This window comes from Bos indicus x Bos taurus, chromosome 13 (assembly GCF_003369695.1).
Source record: "Bos indicus x Bos taurus breed Angus x Brahman F1 hybrid chromosome 13, Bos_hybrid_MaternalHap_v2.0, whole genome shotgun sequence".
In the NCBI taxonomy this organism is placed as follows: Eukaryota; Metazoa; Chordata; class Mammalia; order Artiodactyla; family Bovidae; genus Bos; species Bos indicus x Bos taurus.
Genome location: NC_040088.1, coordinates 53,797,732 through 53,817,012, shown reverse-complemented (window position 1 = coordinate 53,817,012; position 19,281 = coordinate 53,797,732). Strand labels below are relative to the sequence as shown.

Here is a 19,281-nt window from a genome sequence, read left to right as displayed (position 1 = left end):
CAGCCAGTGTAATTAATCTTACCCACTTTTATGCTTTTTTTGAGAGGCTTTAGTGCACAGTGGTTAAGAGCATGGCCTGGGGTGCCTGAGTGTCTTGTTTGAGTTCTGGCTTCACATCTTACTAATGAACTAACCCCTCTGCCTTAGCCTTCTCCTTTGTGAATGCAGATGGTAAGTGTGCCTACCTCATAGGGTGGTTGTGAGGAGTAAAAAGTATGTGAAAGAATTAAGCCTTGTTACAAAGGAAGTACCATATATCAGTATTAGCTGTAATTCTGTACTGTAAAATATTTGGTGATCACTGCAGGGTTTTTGATCAAAGTCTGTTGTAGTACTCTTAGCCATTAAATACATTCAGCCAGCATTTATTATGCTAGAATCACATATAAAACAATAAATATATGGCCATATGGAATATTAAATTGATGGTGATTATAAAATACTACAAATATATTCAGAAGAATGTTTACAGGCATGTTTTGAACATCCACCTTGGATCATAAGCTGTTAAGATGAAGTCTTAATGGTCAGTATGTACAAATGTATACAGTAGTTACATTTGATTATGTGACTTATGATAATGAAGTATAATTAATTTTTAGAGCTAAAAATTAAAAATGAAGTCTCTGGGTTCCTGTAATAGGCCAGTTGAGAGTTAAACATTTTATAGTTGCCACTGGTAGTCTCTAGTGACTTTATATTCACGTTGAATTTAGGTAATGGTACTCACAGGGGAGCTGTGCAAAATAGAATAATATATAATTCTTCCCCAGTCACACTGAGTCTGTAGAGTGTATTTCATAAAAAACTCAGGGTAGCATCTGAGCTAGAAAAAAGGTTCCGTGTCCCCTTAAAACTCTGCATTCTTCAGCTCCTTCGCCAGCAGCTATATTATGATGCTCAGCCCAGTTTCTGTTGGTGTACGTATTAATAAACTAATTGTTGAGTAATTTAGGACAGAGACACTTGCTGTAAATTATGATTCAACATATTCCTCAAAGAACAGAAAGGAGTAGCACCAGGCCCCCAACCCTCGGCCCTGAGCCTTATCATGTTGGGTTACCCCTCTCTGGTGCCAGTTTCTTAGTTGAAACTTAAAAGTCACTGTCCAGTTTTCCTCCCGTGTAAATGGACACGGGCTAATTTATCCTTCTCCCAACACTTGGGAATGGAAAATTCCCTTCTGGACAAGTGAGAGGGCTGGCTTCCCAGGTCCACTTGGTATTGGCTCCTCTGAACACCCAGTTTATTCTCCTCTCCCACTGATTCTGTCCTATAACCTTAATGAGTCTTGTGGATTCAGTACTTATTTTTGGTTTATCTACAATGCAGCATGGTGATAATGCATTTCAGTTTCATTGATCTGCAAATTGATTTTTAAAGACTCCACTTAAGTCAAAGCTCTGCTTTTGCTTTCTTAATATGAAGTATCAGCAAACCAAAGTGTTTATGAATATCTGTGAATGAGTATATTAAATGCACATACATAACCTACTGGTGGATTTTAAAGAGGTTGAATGCCTTTTAAGTATTTTCTTTAGGTTTTAATTTTACCACTGTCTTTCCCCCAATATTCTTAAAGATGATGGAACACCTGAGGTAGGTAAAGGGCTGACTTTCTTCTGTAGCCATCAGTTTATAGTAATAGATTCAAGCTTATTTAAGTTTGAAGTGTGTTTATGACCTAGGATATGATCCATCAGTGAACATCGTCCTGTGTGAACTTGAAAAGCTTGTATTCTGCTGTGAAGTGTACTTTTATCAGTTAAATCCAGTTGGTTGAGGGTGCCATTCTGTTCTTCCATATCCTTATTTTTCTAAACTTAATCTGTTATAGTTGTAATCGTGCGTTAGTTTGTCTTCTTTCAGTTGTTTTCGCTTTGTGTATTTAAATGTTGTTAGGTACTTACTCATTTAGGATTCGATTCTGTCTCAGTGAACTGGACCTTTTAACATGAGAATATAGACACTGCGTCTTTATGTAATGTTTACAGGGTAAAGTTTCCCATTCTTTCACTGGTACACCTACCCAAGTCTTTTGAAGTCAGTTTCCTATAGGTAGCATATAGTTGGTTTACTTTTCCCCCTATTCCCATGTAATTATTGACATGTTCTGGACATTAGTTTGAGCAAACTCTGGGAGGTAGTGAAAGACGGAAGCATGGGGTGCTGCTTTTTCGGTCATCCATTTCCTCTTTACTGCCACCTTTTAGGTAATAGGATCATTTCTAAGTATTCTACTTTTATCTATTATGATTTTGACTGGTATCTGATAGTATAGACTTTTTAGTGGTTGCTCTAGAATGAAGTAAGCCTTTTCTTTTTTCAACTACTATACTCTCCCCTGTTGCCAACTTCTCATATAAATACTGTAAATGTTCTTGTTTAGGAAGCTCAGCTTCTGGAGTGCAGGGAATTTCAAAATCAGAGGAGCTTTGTGAATCCGCACTGCTGCTAAGAGTCAATGGCCTTTTCTCCTGAAGCATCTGTTTCCCACTGCTTAGAGTGGTGGTTTCTCCAGCACTAGGAAGTATGTTTACATCTTGATCTCTGCTTTTGAAATCCGAGCAAGTGTCCTTTAGGCAGAGTACATTTTGTTCTGGCTGAGGGGCAGGAATATTCTCTTTGATTCCTGGCCTATAGACCCCTTTGTTCAAGGAGGTAACATCCCCACTGTTTCTGTCCTGGGAAGATAACAAAACAGTGTCCGATTGGCTGTCCCAGCCTTGACTTCCTTGTTCTGATATGTGTGTTGACTGAGAGGAGGCCTGGGAAGAAATGTGCGTTGATTCCCCATCAGAATCGCTGAAAAGCTTTGGGGACTGGGAGCCCCCCACCTCTGTGGAAGACGGGAGGTTTTCCAAACAGTCGTCTGTGCCTTCGGCATCTCTTTTAAAGAACACTTCCCACTGCGGTACTTCCCCATCAGCCCTCTGCTGGGGCTGGAAGACAGGACCCGTGTCTCCTTGAGCTGATCCTAGAATTTCTGATTCTTCACTTTCACTGTTGGATTCCTCACAATCTATAAAGTTTGCCCAAAGGAACGTTGGCATACTCTCTGCTTTGAAGCACCCTGTGCTTTCTCTCCGTTTCTCAGGCTGGTTTTGTGATACAGCAGGCGTGGGAAACACCTCAGGGTGAAGAGTCAGCTGGTTTGGAACCTTGTGCCTTAAAGGTGCCGGCAGAAGATCATCAAAGAGACCGTCGTCGTCTTCCTCCTCTGTGAGACAAACAGAACAGGTGTGTAGGTGACAGAATGCAGAAGGAACCGATTCATGCTTTTAATTAAAAATCCAATTTGCAGCACTTAGCTGCATTTTTAAATTCATAGAATTGCAAATAATGGGAATTCACTCTTCTTCCAGGAGAAGTTAAAAGGCCGCTTATTATTCTGAACAGTCTGACCTGACTACCAGCCTTTAGCTTGTCATAAAGCCAGGCAGGGAGTTGAGACTAGAGATCTGCACTCCCCACATAAGACCACAGAGTCTTAATCAGTGGTTCTTACCTGGAAAGCTTTTTAAATAAAATAGCTTTCTATGTTTCATTTCAGACCTACTCAGTCCCTGAAAGTAGGGCCGAATAATTTATTTTTTAAGTTCTACAGCTGATTCTCTACATCAGTTCGGCTTTGAAACCATCTACACTAGGAGAGACATTTGCAAACTCTTTGTGCTCTGCAGCCAGTAGATGTTCAATGCATTGGCTGATTTAATAAAACAATTTTTTTCTAAAGTTTTCCTTCTATGAACATTTTTTGATATCTGTTAATTCATGCATGTTACAGGCTAAATGTCTGTGGTCCTTTCAAAATTCTTAATTTCTAACTCCACAATGGTATTTGGAGGTGGGACCTTTAGAAGCTAATTAGCTCATGGTGAGGGAGGTGGGGGACACATATGATGGGATTGGTGTCTTTGTGAGGAGAGGAAGCAGATTTCTCACTTTCTCTAGGCCCATGCACAAAGCAAAGGCCATATGTGTGCACAGTGAGAAGGTGGTACAAGCCAGGAAGTGGGCCCCCACCAAGACCCAGACCTGCCAGCACCTTGATCCTGCCATCCCAGCGGCCCCCAGGACCGTGAGTAGCACCCAGTGTCTGCTCATTGCCATGTAGCCTGTGCCAAGTGCACAAGGCCACGAGACACACGAGGGGGCGGGAGGAACAGGAGACTTTAACCAAAATGCCGAATAAGCCACGTCTGGTGTCACGTTACTGTCTCAAGCATGCTGCACTTGCCTGAAGTGAGCCCTGTCCACTTACATCCTGAAAATGAGGAAATCTTACATACAGAATGTACTTTACATAAGTGAAAATGACAAGGCAGGGAATTAGGGAAGGGGGAACAAATGTTTCCCTGCCCTCTAATGGTACCTAAGCTTGAAGAATGAAACGGAATGCTCATGAGACTGCTTACTGGATAGGGTAACTTACTATTCTAGTGCTGAAGCTGGTGTTAAGACACAGGTAATTATAAATTAACTATTTTCCCAGTGACAAAGGGTATAGCTTAAAACTACATTTTTTAAAGCTGCTTTAACGGGGTAGGGGGGCAGGTATAGGATCCATCATCGAGCTTCCCATCTTACCACTGAGGAGACAGGCCTGGAGGTGTGTGACAACGCGAAGGTCAAGAAACCAGACAGGCAGATTGAGGGACGAAACCCAGCTCTTAAAGTCCAGGGTTCTGTTAGAACTTATAATTGTTCAAACAAGCAACTGTTTATATCTTCTCATCTTCTAAAGGACTCACGGTGACGTAAGATGTCTAGCTGCTGTATCTGTAGTCATCCTAATGTCCAAGTTATGGCTTTATTTTAAGCCAGGGATTAATACATTTGTTACAGCTCCTTCACAATGTGCCAAAGTTACCTTTCTGTGGAATGTGTTTGTATCACCTCTAAAGCTGGACAGCTCATGTTCTGAATCAGTGACTATAACAGTATCGTGGTATGTTTCAACTCTACTCTGTCAGAACATTTTCACATTAACTCACCTGTATGTGTCTGAAAAAAAGTAAAATTTCTATGCTATTAGAAGTTTATTTTGATATTATTCTATGCCTTGACAATATAAATACTGTAATTTCTACAATTCAGTTTAACCCAATAATAATGAGAGCTGTGAAACAGACTTAACATATAATGTTCATCACAATATTTATACAACTGAAAAGTTCAAAATAAATGTACAATGACAAACATCAGATATACCATTATGTAGTTATGGCATCCAATAGGTGTGTAGAAAGGTGAGAAAATAAAACCTATAGTAAGGAAAAGTCAAAATTGACCCAGAAATGATAAAATATGATAGTAAATCCTCATGATCTTGGATTAAGCAATAGTTTTGCTTAGATATGACACCAAAAGCAAAAGCTATAAAAGGAATTAGATAAATTGGACTTCATCAACAGTTAAATTTTTACACTTAAGAAGACACCACAAAGACAGCTTTCCCCAGACCAGAACACCCTGAAAAGCAGCCTTGCAGGGAAACCCGTATCCATGACACCAGGGTCATTCTTCCTACCTGAGTCTAGGTGCATTGTTCTAGCTCTCTTCAGTTTTCCAAGTGGTTTGTACTTGGGCTCAGTACTTTGGGAAGATCGGCATAAAGGCTTTAAGCTGAAATAATATAAACATTTTATTTTTCCTGTTGGGAAAGCTGCTGGAATGTAAGTGTTATAGAGGTTATGAAAACCTGACTATGGGGGGTGGGAGCCACTACTATTAAAAGCAGAAAAGCAATGTTTAATAATCAAAAATACTTTCCTATAACAAAGTGGTAAATACGAGCATTTAAACAACCTCGTAGACCTCCATCCCTAATTGTAGGACTGGGGAGAGCAAAACTTTTCTCTTTGTTCTTGCACTGCAGAAAAGCAGGTCTTTATAGAGGAACACCTTCTGGCATTCAGGGAATTTCAGTATTGCAACAGCTTCCTTCTGCAGATTCCCAGAAGCCTTGAGGATTATGTAGAACACACTTGCTTGAAGAAAGCCGATGTGCCCCTAACTAGCCTGTTCCACATCCTTGCTCCCACTTTCAGCCCAAAACTATTCTCTAGGTCCATCCCATTCAACAACATAAATGCCACAGGTAGTCCACTCACATTTCTTTAACTTTATCCATAGTTGTGCCCAACGGGATGACATTTGGATAGACATTCACAGGACAGATGTAGCTCAAGAAATCTTTAATCTGGAAGAAGGAAAACAAAATGCATCAGTTATCTCTCCCATGAAAACCCTGGATGTTAAAGAAGAGCGAAGCGAGGAGAAGCTGAAGTCTCTCAAGACTGTGGCTCCCAATGTCAGCTGCACCCGGGGAGTGTCTGGGCCCTTTCAAGAAGAGATGCACAAAGTGCAGGCCCTATCCCCAAAGATCCCCTAACACCGAGCTGCATGGGGCCTGGGAAGCAGTGATTCTGGCTGCCAGTAAGGTGTGAGACACTCTGATGACTGGATTCAGAGATTCTGTCCTTCACACGACATTAGTTCCCTTACCCATAGTGACCCATTAGGTCACTCACCCACAGTAAATACCTCTCCTTCCAGGAAGTTGGAATTTAGCTGAGTATTTAATATGTACAAGGAAACAAGGTCTTCAAACTCCATTCCTTTCCTCTGACATGGAATTGTTAGCAATACACCAAGAGGAACTACACCTTTGAGATTGCCTAATTTGTTCTCAGGATTTATTCTAAACAAGGACAATGACATGCAAACATGTCATGTCATGAATGCCCTCTGCAAAGCTCGGAATGCTAAACAAGAACCTCCTCAAAACATCTCTTAACAACCCAGACGGGCTTCTGCTTTGTCACTTACTAGATCTTGGTGAGCTTGTGATTGATCTCAGTCAAGTTACCTCATGTCTCTTCGATTCTTCATCTAAGCGTATAAATGACATAACACATGTGACGTGCTTAGCCTGGTACCTAGCACGTGGTTAAATATTCAATAAAACTATTAGGAGTTGGTCATCATGGCAACACAAAGATTTTTCTTTCTTTCTGCACATGGGGAGACTGAGGCACAAAGTAAGTATTAGCACTCAACTTTTTCAAGTAAAGCACCACAAGAGGTAGGGAACTCAGCAATTATTAATAACTGGATTAAAATGGGAACCTTAATTAAGCCTGGGGGAAAGACAAAGATCCATTCTTTGGTTACTTTTCATAAACAATTTCATTTGCACTTTCAGAGCAGGCATGCAATGAAAAACCATTGTTACCTGCCCACAACCTATATGATTTGTACAATCAGTCCAAAGTTGAGGCTGGTAGAAATCTGAGGCTTTTGAAGGGAATAAGAAAGAGGAAAGGAAGGTCAAACCTACACACCAGAAACAGTTCAGGGAGACAGACACCCAGTACACTCTCCTGCTTGTCCATAGAGTCACTGCAAACGGTGGACTGCTGTTCCTGGTGGACTAACTACAGGGTTCTTGTGAGCCTCTACTCACAGCACTTTGTCAACCAATCAAATACACAATCTTGCTTTATGTGAGTTTCTCTTTAAAGATATCTTACATAATATATACTGTTGGTCCATGGACACTGAACTCATGGCCAGTGGCTCTGTAACTCACAACTGAGCAAAAATCAAACAGGTAACTCCTCCATAAGGCACACTGCAGCCTCCTTGCGCTTAGGAACACTTGCCAGCACTTCAGCATTACACCTGGGGGCTCTTTCAAACAACAAAATCACCCCAAAAGCACAAAAATGTGGAAAATGCAGCAGTAAATAGTTTAAAGGTCTCTTGTTTACAGTCTACGAGCTGAAACACGAAGGCAGGAGACCACCATGTGCGACCTGAGTCGGGAATGTGTGTGTCAGGCGAGTCCAATCCTTTGCTTCCCGGGTGTACATGTGTGCAAAGGACCACAGAGCACCATGCACACTGATGTTAAGGGTTCATACAAGTGTCAGTAAACAGGCGGGTTTGTAATAAGGAATCCACGAATAATGAGAATCAATAATACTTGGGGGCGGGGGAGGGAGAAAGGATATAGAAAACAAACCTATGGTTACCAAAGGGGAAAGGGGGCGGCAGAGGTATAAATTATGAATTTGGGATTAACAGATACACAGGATTATGTATAAAATAGATAAACAAGGACTTGCTGTAGCACAGGGAACTATATCCAGTATTTTGTAATAACCTATAAGGGAGAACAATCTGAAAAAGAATGTATGTGTGTTAAATAACTGACTCACTAAACAGTGAATTTGCTATACATTAGGAACTAACACAACATTGTAAACTAACCATACTTCAATAAAATTTTTTTTTTTTTTTAAAGAATGTCATTGCCTGGAGCTGTTCAAATCACTACCATGCCCACAGCTCACTGCTGCAGAGCTGTATCTGTGTAGCTCCAATACAAAAAATAACCATTATCAGGGAAATGCATTAAGGGCAGCAGTGGCAAAACTACAATCATATATGACAAAGCATCATAAAAAGCCAGCTTTGATCTCGCTTTTTCTCCAATATATGAAATTACTGAACCCCTGCACTTGTAAGATGCTAGCATTTACTTTGGAAATGCTTGAGAATTTTGCAAATAAATTACGTATGTCAGGCTTCCATCCTAGTAGGTCAATATCCTATATAAAAAGTATCCTCACATAACCATATTAAGTCCTCTTCAACTGAGTAATTCTGCTATACTGATCCTTACTCAGGACAGAGTGTATACCCCAATCAGCTTTGTTCTTCCACACTTCTGAATATTGAGGACTATTTTGTAAATGGCTTTTCAGTACCATCAAAATCCGGAAGGGGCCAAGAATCTGGCCAGTACCAGGCAGCTTATCATGAGGTTTTATCTGCAGTGCTCCTTCAAGTAAGATTTAAGATATTTTTTCCGTCTTTCTTCTTATTGAAGTACTCCTTCAAAAAAGATTTAAGATTTTTTTTCAATTTTTTTTATTGAAGTATAGTTTATGTACAGTATTATATGTCATAGGTATACAATGTAGTGATTCATAATTTTAACAGGTTATACTCCACTTATACAGTACTGACTATATTCCTTGTGTTGTATAATGGAGTATTTTACCTTAACTATGACTTCATTAGGGACACTTTTTTTTGTCTGTTAGCCTTTAAATTTTATTTATTAAACTATAGCTGATTTACAGTATTGTGTTCACTTCAGGTGTACAGCTTCAGATTCTGTTCCATTATAGGTCATCACAAGTCAGTGAATACAGTCCCATGTGCTGTGTAAGATTTACGATGCTTTTATGACAAACAGAACTGAAGTGGAGTATTTCAAATAAATTTAGAAAGCAAGGCAGAGAGAACACCTTAATCGTATGTTTTCTTTAATGTTTAGCTTGAAAATGGTGATGATCAGCAATTTCCTTTAGACTTAATGACATACCTCATCCACTGAGATGTCTTCCCTGCATTTCTTTAGGAAAAGCCACAGCCCACCTTGAGCAGTAGAAAAAGAGATGCCCCCAGAAGCCATGAAGGCTGCCGAGGTTCTGAGCCTATGGGATCCTCTTACCTCACTGTAGGAGGAATGAAAAGAAAAGCAGGCTCTGTAGGAACTCTCTCCAGTCCTGGTGGGAGATGCAAACACAAAATTAAAGGTCACTTGATCAAAACTAAGTTCTAAACTTCAAGTCTTTTCATGTAGGCTACTGCAGTGTGAAATCATCCTATCATCAGTAATTTCTTCCTGGCACAGGGGAGAATCCTTTCTAGAAATACAAATTTTTGTAGACATTCTGAGTAGCGAACATTAAGGAAATTTGCTAAAACACAGTGATCAGTGTGGGGCTCCTCTACTCCACCAAGGGCTCTACTTCCTACAACATCCATTCATGACTCCCCGCCAAGCAAGACACCTCAACTCTAACCCTCTTGTCTGTCTAATGCAGGTAGACCCTGGGAGATACTGGCCAATAGATAGGTTTGGAAGCAGCATTTCTTTAGTTCAAACAGAGTTTAAATTTCAGAGGTTATTTTCCACAATTGTAATGTATTCTCTTCTTGGGCTTAGGCTGCTGCTGCTGCTGCTAAGTTGCTTCAGTCATGTCCGACTCTGTGCGACCCCATAGATGGCAGCCCACTAGGCTCCTCTGTCCCTGGGATTCTCCAGGCAAGAATACTGGAGTGGGTTTAGGCTAGACTGCATTTAAACCATTGATTTAATTGATGCCTTCAAATTGTGGTGCTGGAGAAGACTCGAGAGTCACTTGGACTGCAAGGAGTTCAAACCAGTCAATCCTGACTGAATATTCATTGGAAGGACTCATGCTGAAGGTGAAGCTCCAATCCTTTGGCCACCTGATATGAAGAGTCAACTCACTGGAAGAGACATTGAGGCTAGGAAAGATTGAAGGCAAGAGGAGAAGGGAGCAACAGAGGATGAAATGGTTGGATTGCATCATCAACTCAATGGACATGAGTTTGAGCAAGCTCTGGGAGATGATGAAGGACAGGGAAGTCTGGTGTTCTGCAGTCCATGGCATCACAAAGAGTCAGAAATAACTTAGCGACTGAACAACAAGGTTTCTCTCCAAAGACACTGCTTGCTTACCTCATAATGATGTTGGTTTTTCTGGTTCTTTCTCCAAACCACATGGTAGATGGCTTAATGCTGATTGTGTGGAGTGGAATTCTATTTTTGGAAGTAATGCCACATGGTAACTTACTCCACTGAAAATATTCCTCTGCCTAAAAACATTTTAAAAATACAGAAAATCAGTTTTAACATTTTCAACAAATCTGTTTGTAGGCAGGGTCTCAAAAACAAACATAGATGGATTTTCAGACATAGATAATAGACAGACAGACATGAGGAAACAGGTAAGTCCAAAGTGAGGGACATTCTATAAGATAACTGGCCTGGGCTCTTCAAAAATGTCGCTGTAATGAAAGAAAAGCAAAAGACTGGAGACTTACTTGATCTACATCAAAAGAAACTAAGGAGATCTGAGTGAATGCAACACATGATTCTAAATAATATCCTGGGGACTTCTCTGGTGGTGTGGTGGCCAATACTCTACACTCCCAATGCAGGGGGCCCAGGTTCCATACCTGGTCAGGAAACTGGCTCCTACATGCCGTAACTGAGAGGTCATATGCCATGCTAAGATCCGGTGCATCCAAATATATAAATATATATTTCTTTAAATCCTGGACAGCCTTGCTCCTCCCTCCACAAGCCATAAAGGACACGATTAGCACAACTGGATATTTGAATATGGACGACATCACATCCAACAGTGTTGTATCGATGCTGAATTTCCTGAGTGTGAGAATTGTACTGTGGTCATATAGGAGAATGTCTTTGTTTATGGTGAAGTGTCATGACTCAGATGGGTTGGTGGGGAGTCGGAGGGAGTGGCGTGCTGGTTACACACACACAGGAGAGAGAGATGAGGCTGCCAGGAAGAAGGCATGGTGGTGTTAACACACAGTGAAATCCGGATGAAGAGGACGAGGTGCTCATATGACCCAGTGATTCCACTCCAGGGTATACATCCGGAAAAAAAAAAAAACCAAGAACACTAATTTGAAAAGATATATGCACCCCAATGATCACAGCAGCATTACTTATAATTGCCAACATGTGGAAGCAACAAGATGTGGTACGTATATACACCATGAGCTATGAGAGGGAAGTTTGGGGGAGGATGGATACATGTATATGTATGGCTGAGTCCCTTCACAGTTTACCTGAAACTATCACAACGCTGTTAAGTGGTTATACCCCAATACAAAATAGAAAGTTAGAAAAAAAAATAATACAAAACAAGAGCATTATCACCTCAACTAATGTGGATAATGTGCCGTAAGAAAAGAATGAAATTTTGCCATTTGCAACAATGTGCATGGACTTGTAGGGTATTATGTTAAGTGAAATAAGTCAGACAGAAAGACAAATACTATATGATATCACTTATTTGTAGAATCTAAAAAATACAACAAACTAATGAACACAACAAAAAACAAGCAGACTCACAGACACAGAGAACAAACTAGTGTTAACAGTGGGGAGAGGAGGGGGAGGGGCAGATAGGAGTAGAGGATTAAGACGTATAAACTATTAGGTATAAAATGAGCCACAAGGACATACTGTACAGCATGGGGAAACAGAGCCAATATTTTATAGTAACTATAAATGGAGTACAACCTCTAAAAACTGTGAATCAGTATACTGTACACCTGCAACATGTAATACTGTACATCAACTATACAAAGTGTAGCACTCAGTTGCTCAGTCACATCTGACTCTTTACAGCCCCATGGTCTGTAGCTCACCAGGCTCCTCCAACCATGAAGTTGTCCAGACAAGAATACTGGAGTGGGTTGCCATTTTCTATACCAAGCAAAAGGAAATCTGCCAATTAAGACATTTATGGGGTGTTGTTGGGGAAAAGACTACAAGTCCCACAGAAAAAGGACAAAACAGTTTCTACTTTGTATCAACATTATTTTTATCCATCCATTAAATAACTGCATGGTGTGTGTCTGTGTTTGTGTGTATATATACATAAACAAAATGATGAAGTAAATTCATGACGTAAATTATAATATGAAGCTGAACAATCATCAAAAGAATTTCTTAGCTCGTATCTCTCCTGTGGTGGTTTGAAATAGAATACTCCATGGTAAGAATAACAATCTTTTTTTTAAATTTTGCTTTACTTTAGGACAAAGAAACTTTAGGATTTTGGCTGATGGAGTTACATAGTATTACTACTACAGTGATTATCCAAATGTATAAATGTGCTATTTACTAAAATAAAAATTACTCAGCATTTGAATGCCAAGATTAAAAATTTAGAGAAAAATTATGATCACACAAACCCTCTGCATTTGACGGTCACTAATTAGTAGTTGAGTTACACTGAATGACTATATAAATTAAAATGGAACTGTTAAAGCCAAATTCAAAATTGAATCCCTGGCAGTTAATAAGAGAAGGAAGTTCTATGATGGCATCAGAAAGTCAATTACCAGTGAGTTTCAAAGACACTAAAAATATTCATTTGAAACTGGATCACCAATACACGTAACTACTTCCAAATTTAAGGGACTTCCCTGATGCTCCAGTGATTAAGACACCACACTTGCAATCCAGGGGGTTGGGTTTGATCCCAGGTTGGGGAACTAATATCCTGAATACCGTGTGGTGTGGCCAAAAAATTTAAAAAAAAATCAAAGCAAAGTTATATTTAGATATTTACCTCAAATGAGAAAAAAAATAAAGTTTATAAATATGCATGTGTCATGAGTTTCAAAAGTAAACCACAATGGATGGTGATTACCTTTTGTTAAATTTTCAATTATAAGCTCTGATGTTACTACTTTCCTTACAAATAAATTGTTCGTTACATAATTCATTACAAATAAACATATATCAATTGTATAAATATATTTCATTAGAAATTACAAGTATCTGTGTCTGTTTACTAGTTAGGTTTATGATAACGGAATATAGTGATGTAACGCTGCATGACCCTGATCTAATGCCGGGATCTCAGCCTCACTTTTCACATTTGGAAATTGAAGAGCCTACAAAATGGGATTTCTGAGGTTCCTTCTGAATCTAAAATTTTGGTTTCTGTGAATCATACAAACAGTAAGAAAAAGAGTTCACCATGTACCTTTGGATGTCGACACGCATGGATCTGAGTGTCACGGTCTGTTGTCAGATGATGGAGAATGTCAGGCATGTTTCGAAACATGTCTAGTTTATCCACATGAACCTGAGGAAAACAACACAAATAAGCACATTATTGGAATTGTATTTCCTGTAAATAAAGTATCCAAGGGTAAATCGGGCAGGGGTAAATCATCCAGTTAGAAAATAACTTTCTTCTTCCTCAAAGCCTAGTTTTCAACTCTTTCAATGCCTTTTAGTATCTGCCAGGACATCAAGATCCCATGCCCTGCAATCAGCGTTACTGCCCACTGTGGGTGGCAGTGAAAAGTGTGGTGACTTGGCTGGTGGATTTCATTGGATCCGTGCATCAAGTCATTCAATTCATATTTCTTGTACACCTGTTCTACATCATGCTTTATTCTAAGTATTGGGTTTATTGCAGTGTACATAGCAGACGAAAACAATCAAGACGAAAACTTCCCTAGTGGTACAGTAGGTAAAAATCTGTCTTCCAATGCAGGGGAAAGGGGTTTGAGCCCTGATCCAGGAAGATCTCACATCCAGCGGAACCAGCTAAGTCTGTGTGCCACAACACCTGAGCCCGAGGGCTTCAACTACTGAAGCCTGCCTAAAGCCTGTGCTCTGTAAGAAGAGAGGCACCACAATAAGAAGCCTGCACACTGCAATGACGGGTAACCCTACTGCTGCTGCTGCTAAGTCGCTTCAGTCGTGTCCGACTCTGTGCGACCCCATAGACGGCAGCCCATCAGGCTCCCCCGTCCCTGGGATTCTCCAGGCAAGAACACTGGAGTGGGTTGCCATTTCCTTCTCCAATGCATGAAAGTGAAAAGTGAAAGTGAAGTCGCTCAGTTGTGTCCGACTCCTAGCGACCCCATGGACTGCAGCCCACCAGGCCCCTCCGTCCATGGGATTTTCCAGGCAAGAGTACTGGAGTGGGGTGCCGTTGCCTTCTCCAAGGGTAACCCTACTTACTGCAAAAGAGAAATCCTGAGAGCAGCAATGAAGAACCAGTTAAACCAAAAATTAAATAAATAATATAATAATAATTTTTAAAAAAGAGTCACTTGCTCATGGAATTCCTTAGCAGGTTTAGTCCGTAGGACTTGGTGCTTTCACTGCCAGGGCCCAGGTTCGATTCCTGATCAGGGAATTAAGAGTCTGCAAGCAGTGAGGCATGACCAATGAATAAATAAATAAATAAAATGTTTAGAAAAGGACTCACTTGCTCACGAAAACACACACAACATGCTGTATACCGGCAGCTGGCAGGAGGGGAGGCCAGCAGGAAGAGGAAGCAGAGACCCAGATCCTCCCTTTCCACACTCTTCTTTATTGGGTGAAAGGAGGACTCTGGCAGATGCAACAAAGCAAAACAGAACAAAGCTCAGCCACCTTCAGAATTTTAAAGCTAATACATTTTAAATGGTTAAAACCAACATGTCAGTTTTACTTAAATCTTCTGGGTATTTTAGAGTAAACAACAAGTACCTAAACTGATACAAGGATAATGAAATGGCACCCTCCCCAAAGCATTCTAATTTTGAAGTCTGAATAACAAAACAGATTAGACTAATGTTAAATCAGTGTGGAAATTAAATACCCAGACAGGTGTAGAAAGAATCCAAGCCTGACTGTGACTTAGCCTTATTCCTCTCGCTGCCTGTTTTCCTAATGACTAACAAGAAGAAACAACAAATGGATTTTTCTGGCCTAAGGAGATAAAAAGAGGTAAATTCTGAGATGTACAGAGAGAGACAGGGAAATTTTCATCCGCACGAAAATGAAGGTGCTTGAAAAGGTTGCTATAAATCAACCCTCAGATCTCATCTCTCAGATCCCTCTGTCAAAAAACCTCACTCTTCTCCCCTTTTCTGTGTGCTCTTTTCCCACCAGGCATGTAGGATCTTAGTTCCTCAACCAGGGATCGAACCTGTGCTCCCTGCACCAGGAGTGCAGAGTCTTAACCACTGGACTGCCAGGGAAGTCCCTATACTCCCTTGTCTCTAAAGTTGTTTCTGTTCCCTACAGAGGGATTAAGAGACTGGCAAGAGGGCTCACTCCAGGGTCACTTTCCTAGGACCTGCCTCCTCTCCACCATCCCTGGGCACCTCCTAGGCCCAGGGTTTCTCCCTGCCAGGCCTCAGAGCTGGAGCTTCCAGTCTTGTAGATTTCACACACCACTGAAATTCACAAAATAAATTCAGGATTGACAGGTGGTGGCTAGCTTTATATTTTGCCAGGAAAGGACATGAGGGGGAAAAAAAGCAGACTGTAAAATATGCAAGTTTGCGCACACACACAACATATAATTACTGTGATTTTTATTTAAAAGGCCATTTTAACACCAAAAACACATAGGAACCACAATCTCAGAATGAAAGCAAATCTGTCCCAAAATGGAGAATTGGGAGCTTTATGCCAAAAATATTGGACAGGAAAACTTAAGGAAGGAAGAAATTAAGGAAAGAAGGACTTAGGAAGTAAGGCTTATGGAGAGCTGCAGAAATTGTTTAAATTTCAAATGTAAAAGCACTAAACCTTTTTAGTTTTACTAAATTGTGTTGTATATAAGTTAAGTTCACGGCAGAAGTCTGTTAACCAGAGGATCAATAAAAGATGCCAAATGAAGCAGAATTTAAACGTCCAACTCGTTCCAGCATTTGTTTTGTTCAGAGCTACCAGCAAAAATCCATCTTCTCTCAGGGGCCGTGGGCACTGCCAGAAGCACTCTGCTCACCTTGTTGCCGGGGTTCCCAAAAGCCCAGCACTCAGCTCCCATGGAAGGGACAGGTGAATACTGACTCCCAGCCTGACCTGACGTGTTTCCCTCAAGGGGAAGGGGCTTAGTGCCCCAGGACAGTATTCTCCATACACTTTTGACCATGATCTCCAGTAAGAAATACTTTTTGAACTGTGATCTTTTCCCAAGCTGGCGATTTGTGGCACACTCCTTTCTCAGGATACTGGGCAGAGGCAGAGCCGCAGCCCCTGGTCAGGCACGCAATCGTGAGGGTGAACAGCTCACACACTTATGGTATGCTGTAAGTGAAAACCAGAATGGTTGTATGTCCAGAACACACAACCATTCTGGTTTTCACTTACAGCATACAATAAGTTACACGAGACTCCCAACACTTCATTTAAAATAGGCTTTGTGTTAGACAGTTTTGTCCAACTGTAGGCTAATCTGTGTTCGGAGGACATTTCAGGTAGATGAGGCTAAGCTATGATGTTCAGTGGGTCTTGGCTATTAAAGGAATTTTTGACTTAATGGTAAGCAATGGACTTAGCAGGACAAAGCCCTGTGGTTAACTCGAGGAAGGTCTAGATAGGCATGTGTCTGATTCCTGACGTAAATTTTCACAAGACAGTGATTACTCTTAACTGTAAGCAACTCCCTCAGATATTTCCTAGTTCAAATGTATTCTCATTGCTGGTCACAAACACTAAATTTCATGACCCGCGATTTTGAAAAAAATACGTCCTTTAGGGGACTTCTCACCAAAGGGCTGTTCCCACTGTCAACTCTCCCAAGAGGAAGCAAATAAAGATGACAAAGGCTGTGTTCAGGGCTTCCCTGCTGGCTCAGTGGTGAAAAATCCACCTGCCAGTGCAGGAGACACATGTTTGATCCCTGATCCAAGAAGATTCCACATGCCACGGAGCAATTAAGCCCATTCGCCACAACTATTGGGCCTGTGCAGCACAACTACTGAGCCCAGGTGCCACAACTACTGAAGGCTGCGTGCCCTGGAGCCTGCGCGCCACAACAAGAGAAACCCACAACAAGAGGAACCTCTGCAAGGAGAGGCCCATGCACCGCAGTGAAGAGTAGCCCCAGCCTGCCACAACTAGAGAGAACCCCACACAGCAACCAAGACCCAGCACAACCAAAAATAAATTAAGTCATTAAAGACTGCATTCATCTTTTATGGTTTTCAGTCTAGGGGATGCTGGGAGCGGGCATGAGAAAGGGGAGGAGAGGAGGAGATGGGAGGATGGAAGCTCAGAGCAACAGAAAAGAAAGAGTCGTCAGGTACCTGGAGTCCAAACTCCTCGCTGAGGTTGGTGAAGAGATACTCGTAACCATAGGCAGCCTTGCAGTTCAGCCACACCACGTGGTAGGGGCTCCGTGAGATCCAGCTTCGGACCAGCTCCATGATTCCACGCAGGCACTCCTCCTGGGCAGGAAGGTTCAAAGGCAGTTAATACTGCTCCACGCCCAGGCTTCCCAGATACCCACGGCAACAGGAACAATTAACATCTCATCTGTTACTCCCCAAACCACCCTCTTAAGAAATACAGCTGTGCTCCAAGGAGACATACCCGACTAGGAATTTGATAGTATTTTGGGTTGCAGAAAGTTGTGTCTAAGTACACACTCTGGATGTCTTTCACTCTGAAAACAAAATTCAAACAAGGGGGTGTGATTCATTTCACGGGAAATAAAATACGAAGCCTACACTGTCAGTTATTTTACAGTTTGTTTTGTCATTTGGATTTTTTTCTTATATCAACTTTGTTGGGAAATGATTTCCATATGATGAAATAATACAGCTCTTGCATATATAGTTCAGTGAATTTAGACCAATTCATGTAATTACCACCTTGATCAACACATGGAATGTTACCATCCCCTCATTTCAAGAGGAAAAAGGTGCCTTTCTATTACAAATATTATTATAATCCAATTAGATTTCTAAGAGAAACAAAGCCTGGTATTTAGTGGGGAGAAATGAACAATAAAACCTTTAAAACAATGCAGTCATTAGGTTCCAGAACTCCACAAAGCCCAGTACCTGCCCCCAGAGTGCAGAAGCTCCATTCTGGCAGCTTCTCCTTTAGCCAATCTGAAGTCTCCTGTGTACAAGACAGTTCCATTGTTGCCCTGAAATAAAAACCTGGAAAGAAAATAGATCTCAGTGGCTTCTAAGTCTCATACAAAATTCTAGTAAATTTATTCTAAATCCATATACTAAATATATGTGCTGTGCTTAGTCACTCAGTCATCTCCGACTCTTTGCAACCCCATAGACTATAGCTCTCCAGGCTCCTCGTCCATGGGTATTCTCCAGGCAAGAATACTAGAGTGGGTTACCATGCCCTCCTCCAGGGGATCTTCCCAACCCAGGGACTGAACCCAGGTCTCTCACATCACAGGCAGATTCTTTACCATCTGAGCCACCAGGGAAGCCCAAGTATACTGGAATGGATAGCCTATCCCTTATCCAGGGGATCTTCCCGACCCAGGAATCAAACCAGGGTCTCCTGCATTATAGATGAATTCTTTTTTTTTTCTTTTATAATTTTTTTATTTATTTGTTTTTGTCTGTGCTGGATCTTCCTTGCTGCATGGGCTTTCTCTAGTTTCAGTTCGCAGGCTTCTCATTGAGGTGACTTCTCTTGTTGCAGAGCACAGGCTCAGTAGTCGTGGCTCATGGGCTTAGTTGTCCGGCAGCATGTGGGATCTTCCCAGACCGGGGATTGAACCTGTGTCCCCTGCATTGGCAGGCAGATTCTTTACCACTGAGCCACCAGGGAAGCCCTGCAGGTGAATTCTTTACCAGTTAAGCTACCAGGGAAGCCCACTAAATATATACTAAATACAAATATAT

General features: G+C 41.2%; 1 protein-coding gene across 2 annotated transcripts in view; it reads right to left on the bottom strand.

Moving 5' to 3' along the window:
- Positions 1 to 349: 349 nt before the first annotated feature.
- Positions 350 to 19,281, bottom strand: part of DCLRE1C (DNA cross-link repair 1C) — a 35,949-nt gene continuing 17,017 nt past the window's right edge. For both annotated transcript variants that reach the window (XM_027559876.1, XM_027559877.1), the window contains 9 exons: positions 18,466 to 18,567; positions 17,993 to 18,065; positions 17,707 to 17,847; positions 13,647 to 13,748; positions 10,571 to 10,707; positions 9,533 to 9,587; positions 6,117 to 6,205; positions 5,534 to 5,628; positions 350 to 3,220 (listed from right to left, as the gene is read on the bottom strand). In XM_027559876.1, coding sequence (XP_027415677.1) covers positions 2,244 to 3,220; positions 5,534 to 5,628; positions 6,117 to 6,205; positions 9,533 to 9,587; positions 10,571 to 10,707; positions 13,647 to 13,748; positions 17,707 to 17,847; positions 17,993 to 18,065; positions 18,466 to 18,567 — 1,771 coding nt within the window. In that variant the 3' untranslated portion in view covers positions 350 to 2,243. The remainder of the gene's footprint in view (positions 3,221 to 5,533; positions 5,629 to 6,116; positions 6,206 to 9,532; positions 9,588 to 10,570; positions 10,708 to 13,646; positions 13,749 to 17,706; positions 17,848 to 17,992; positions 18,066 to 18,465; positions 18,568 to 19,281) is intronic.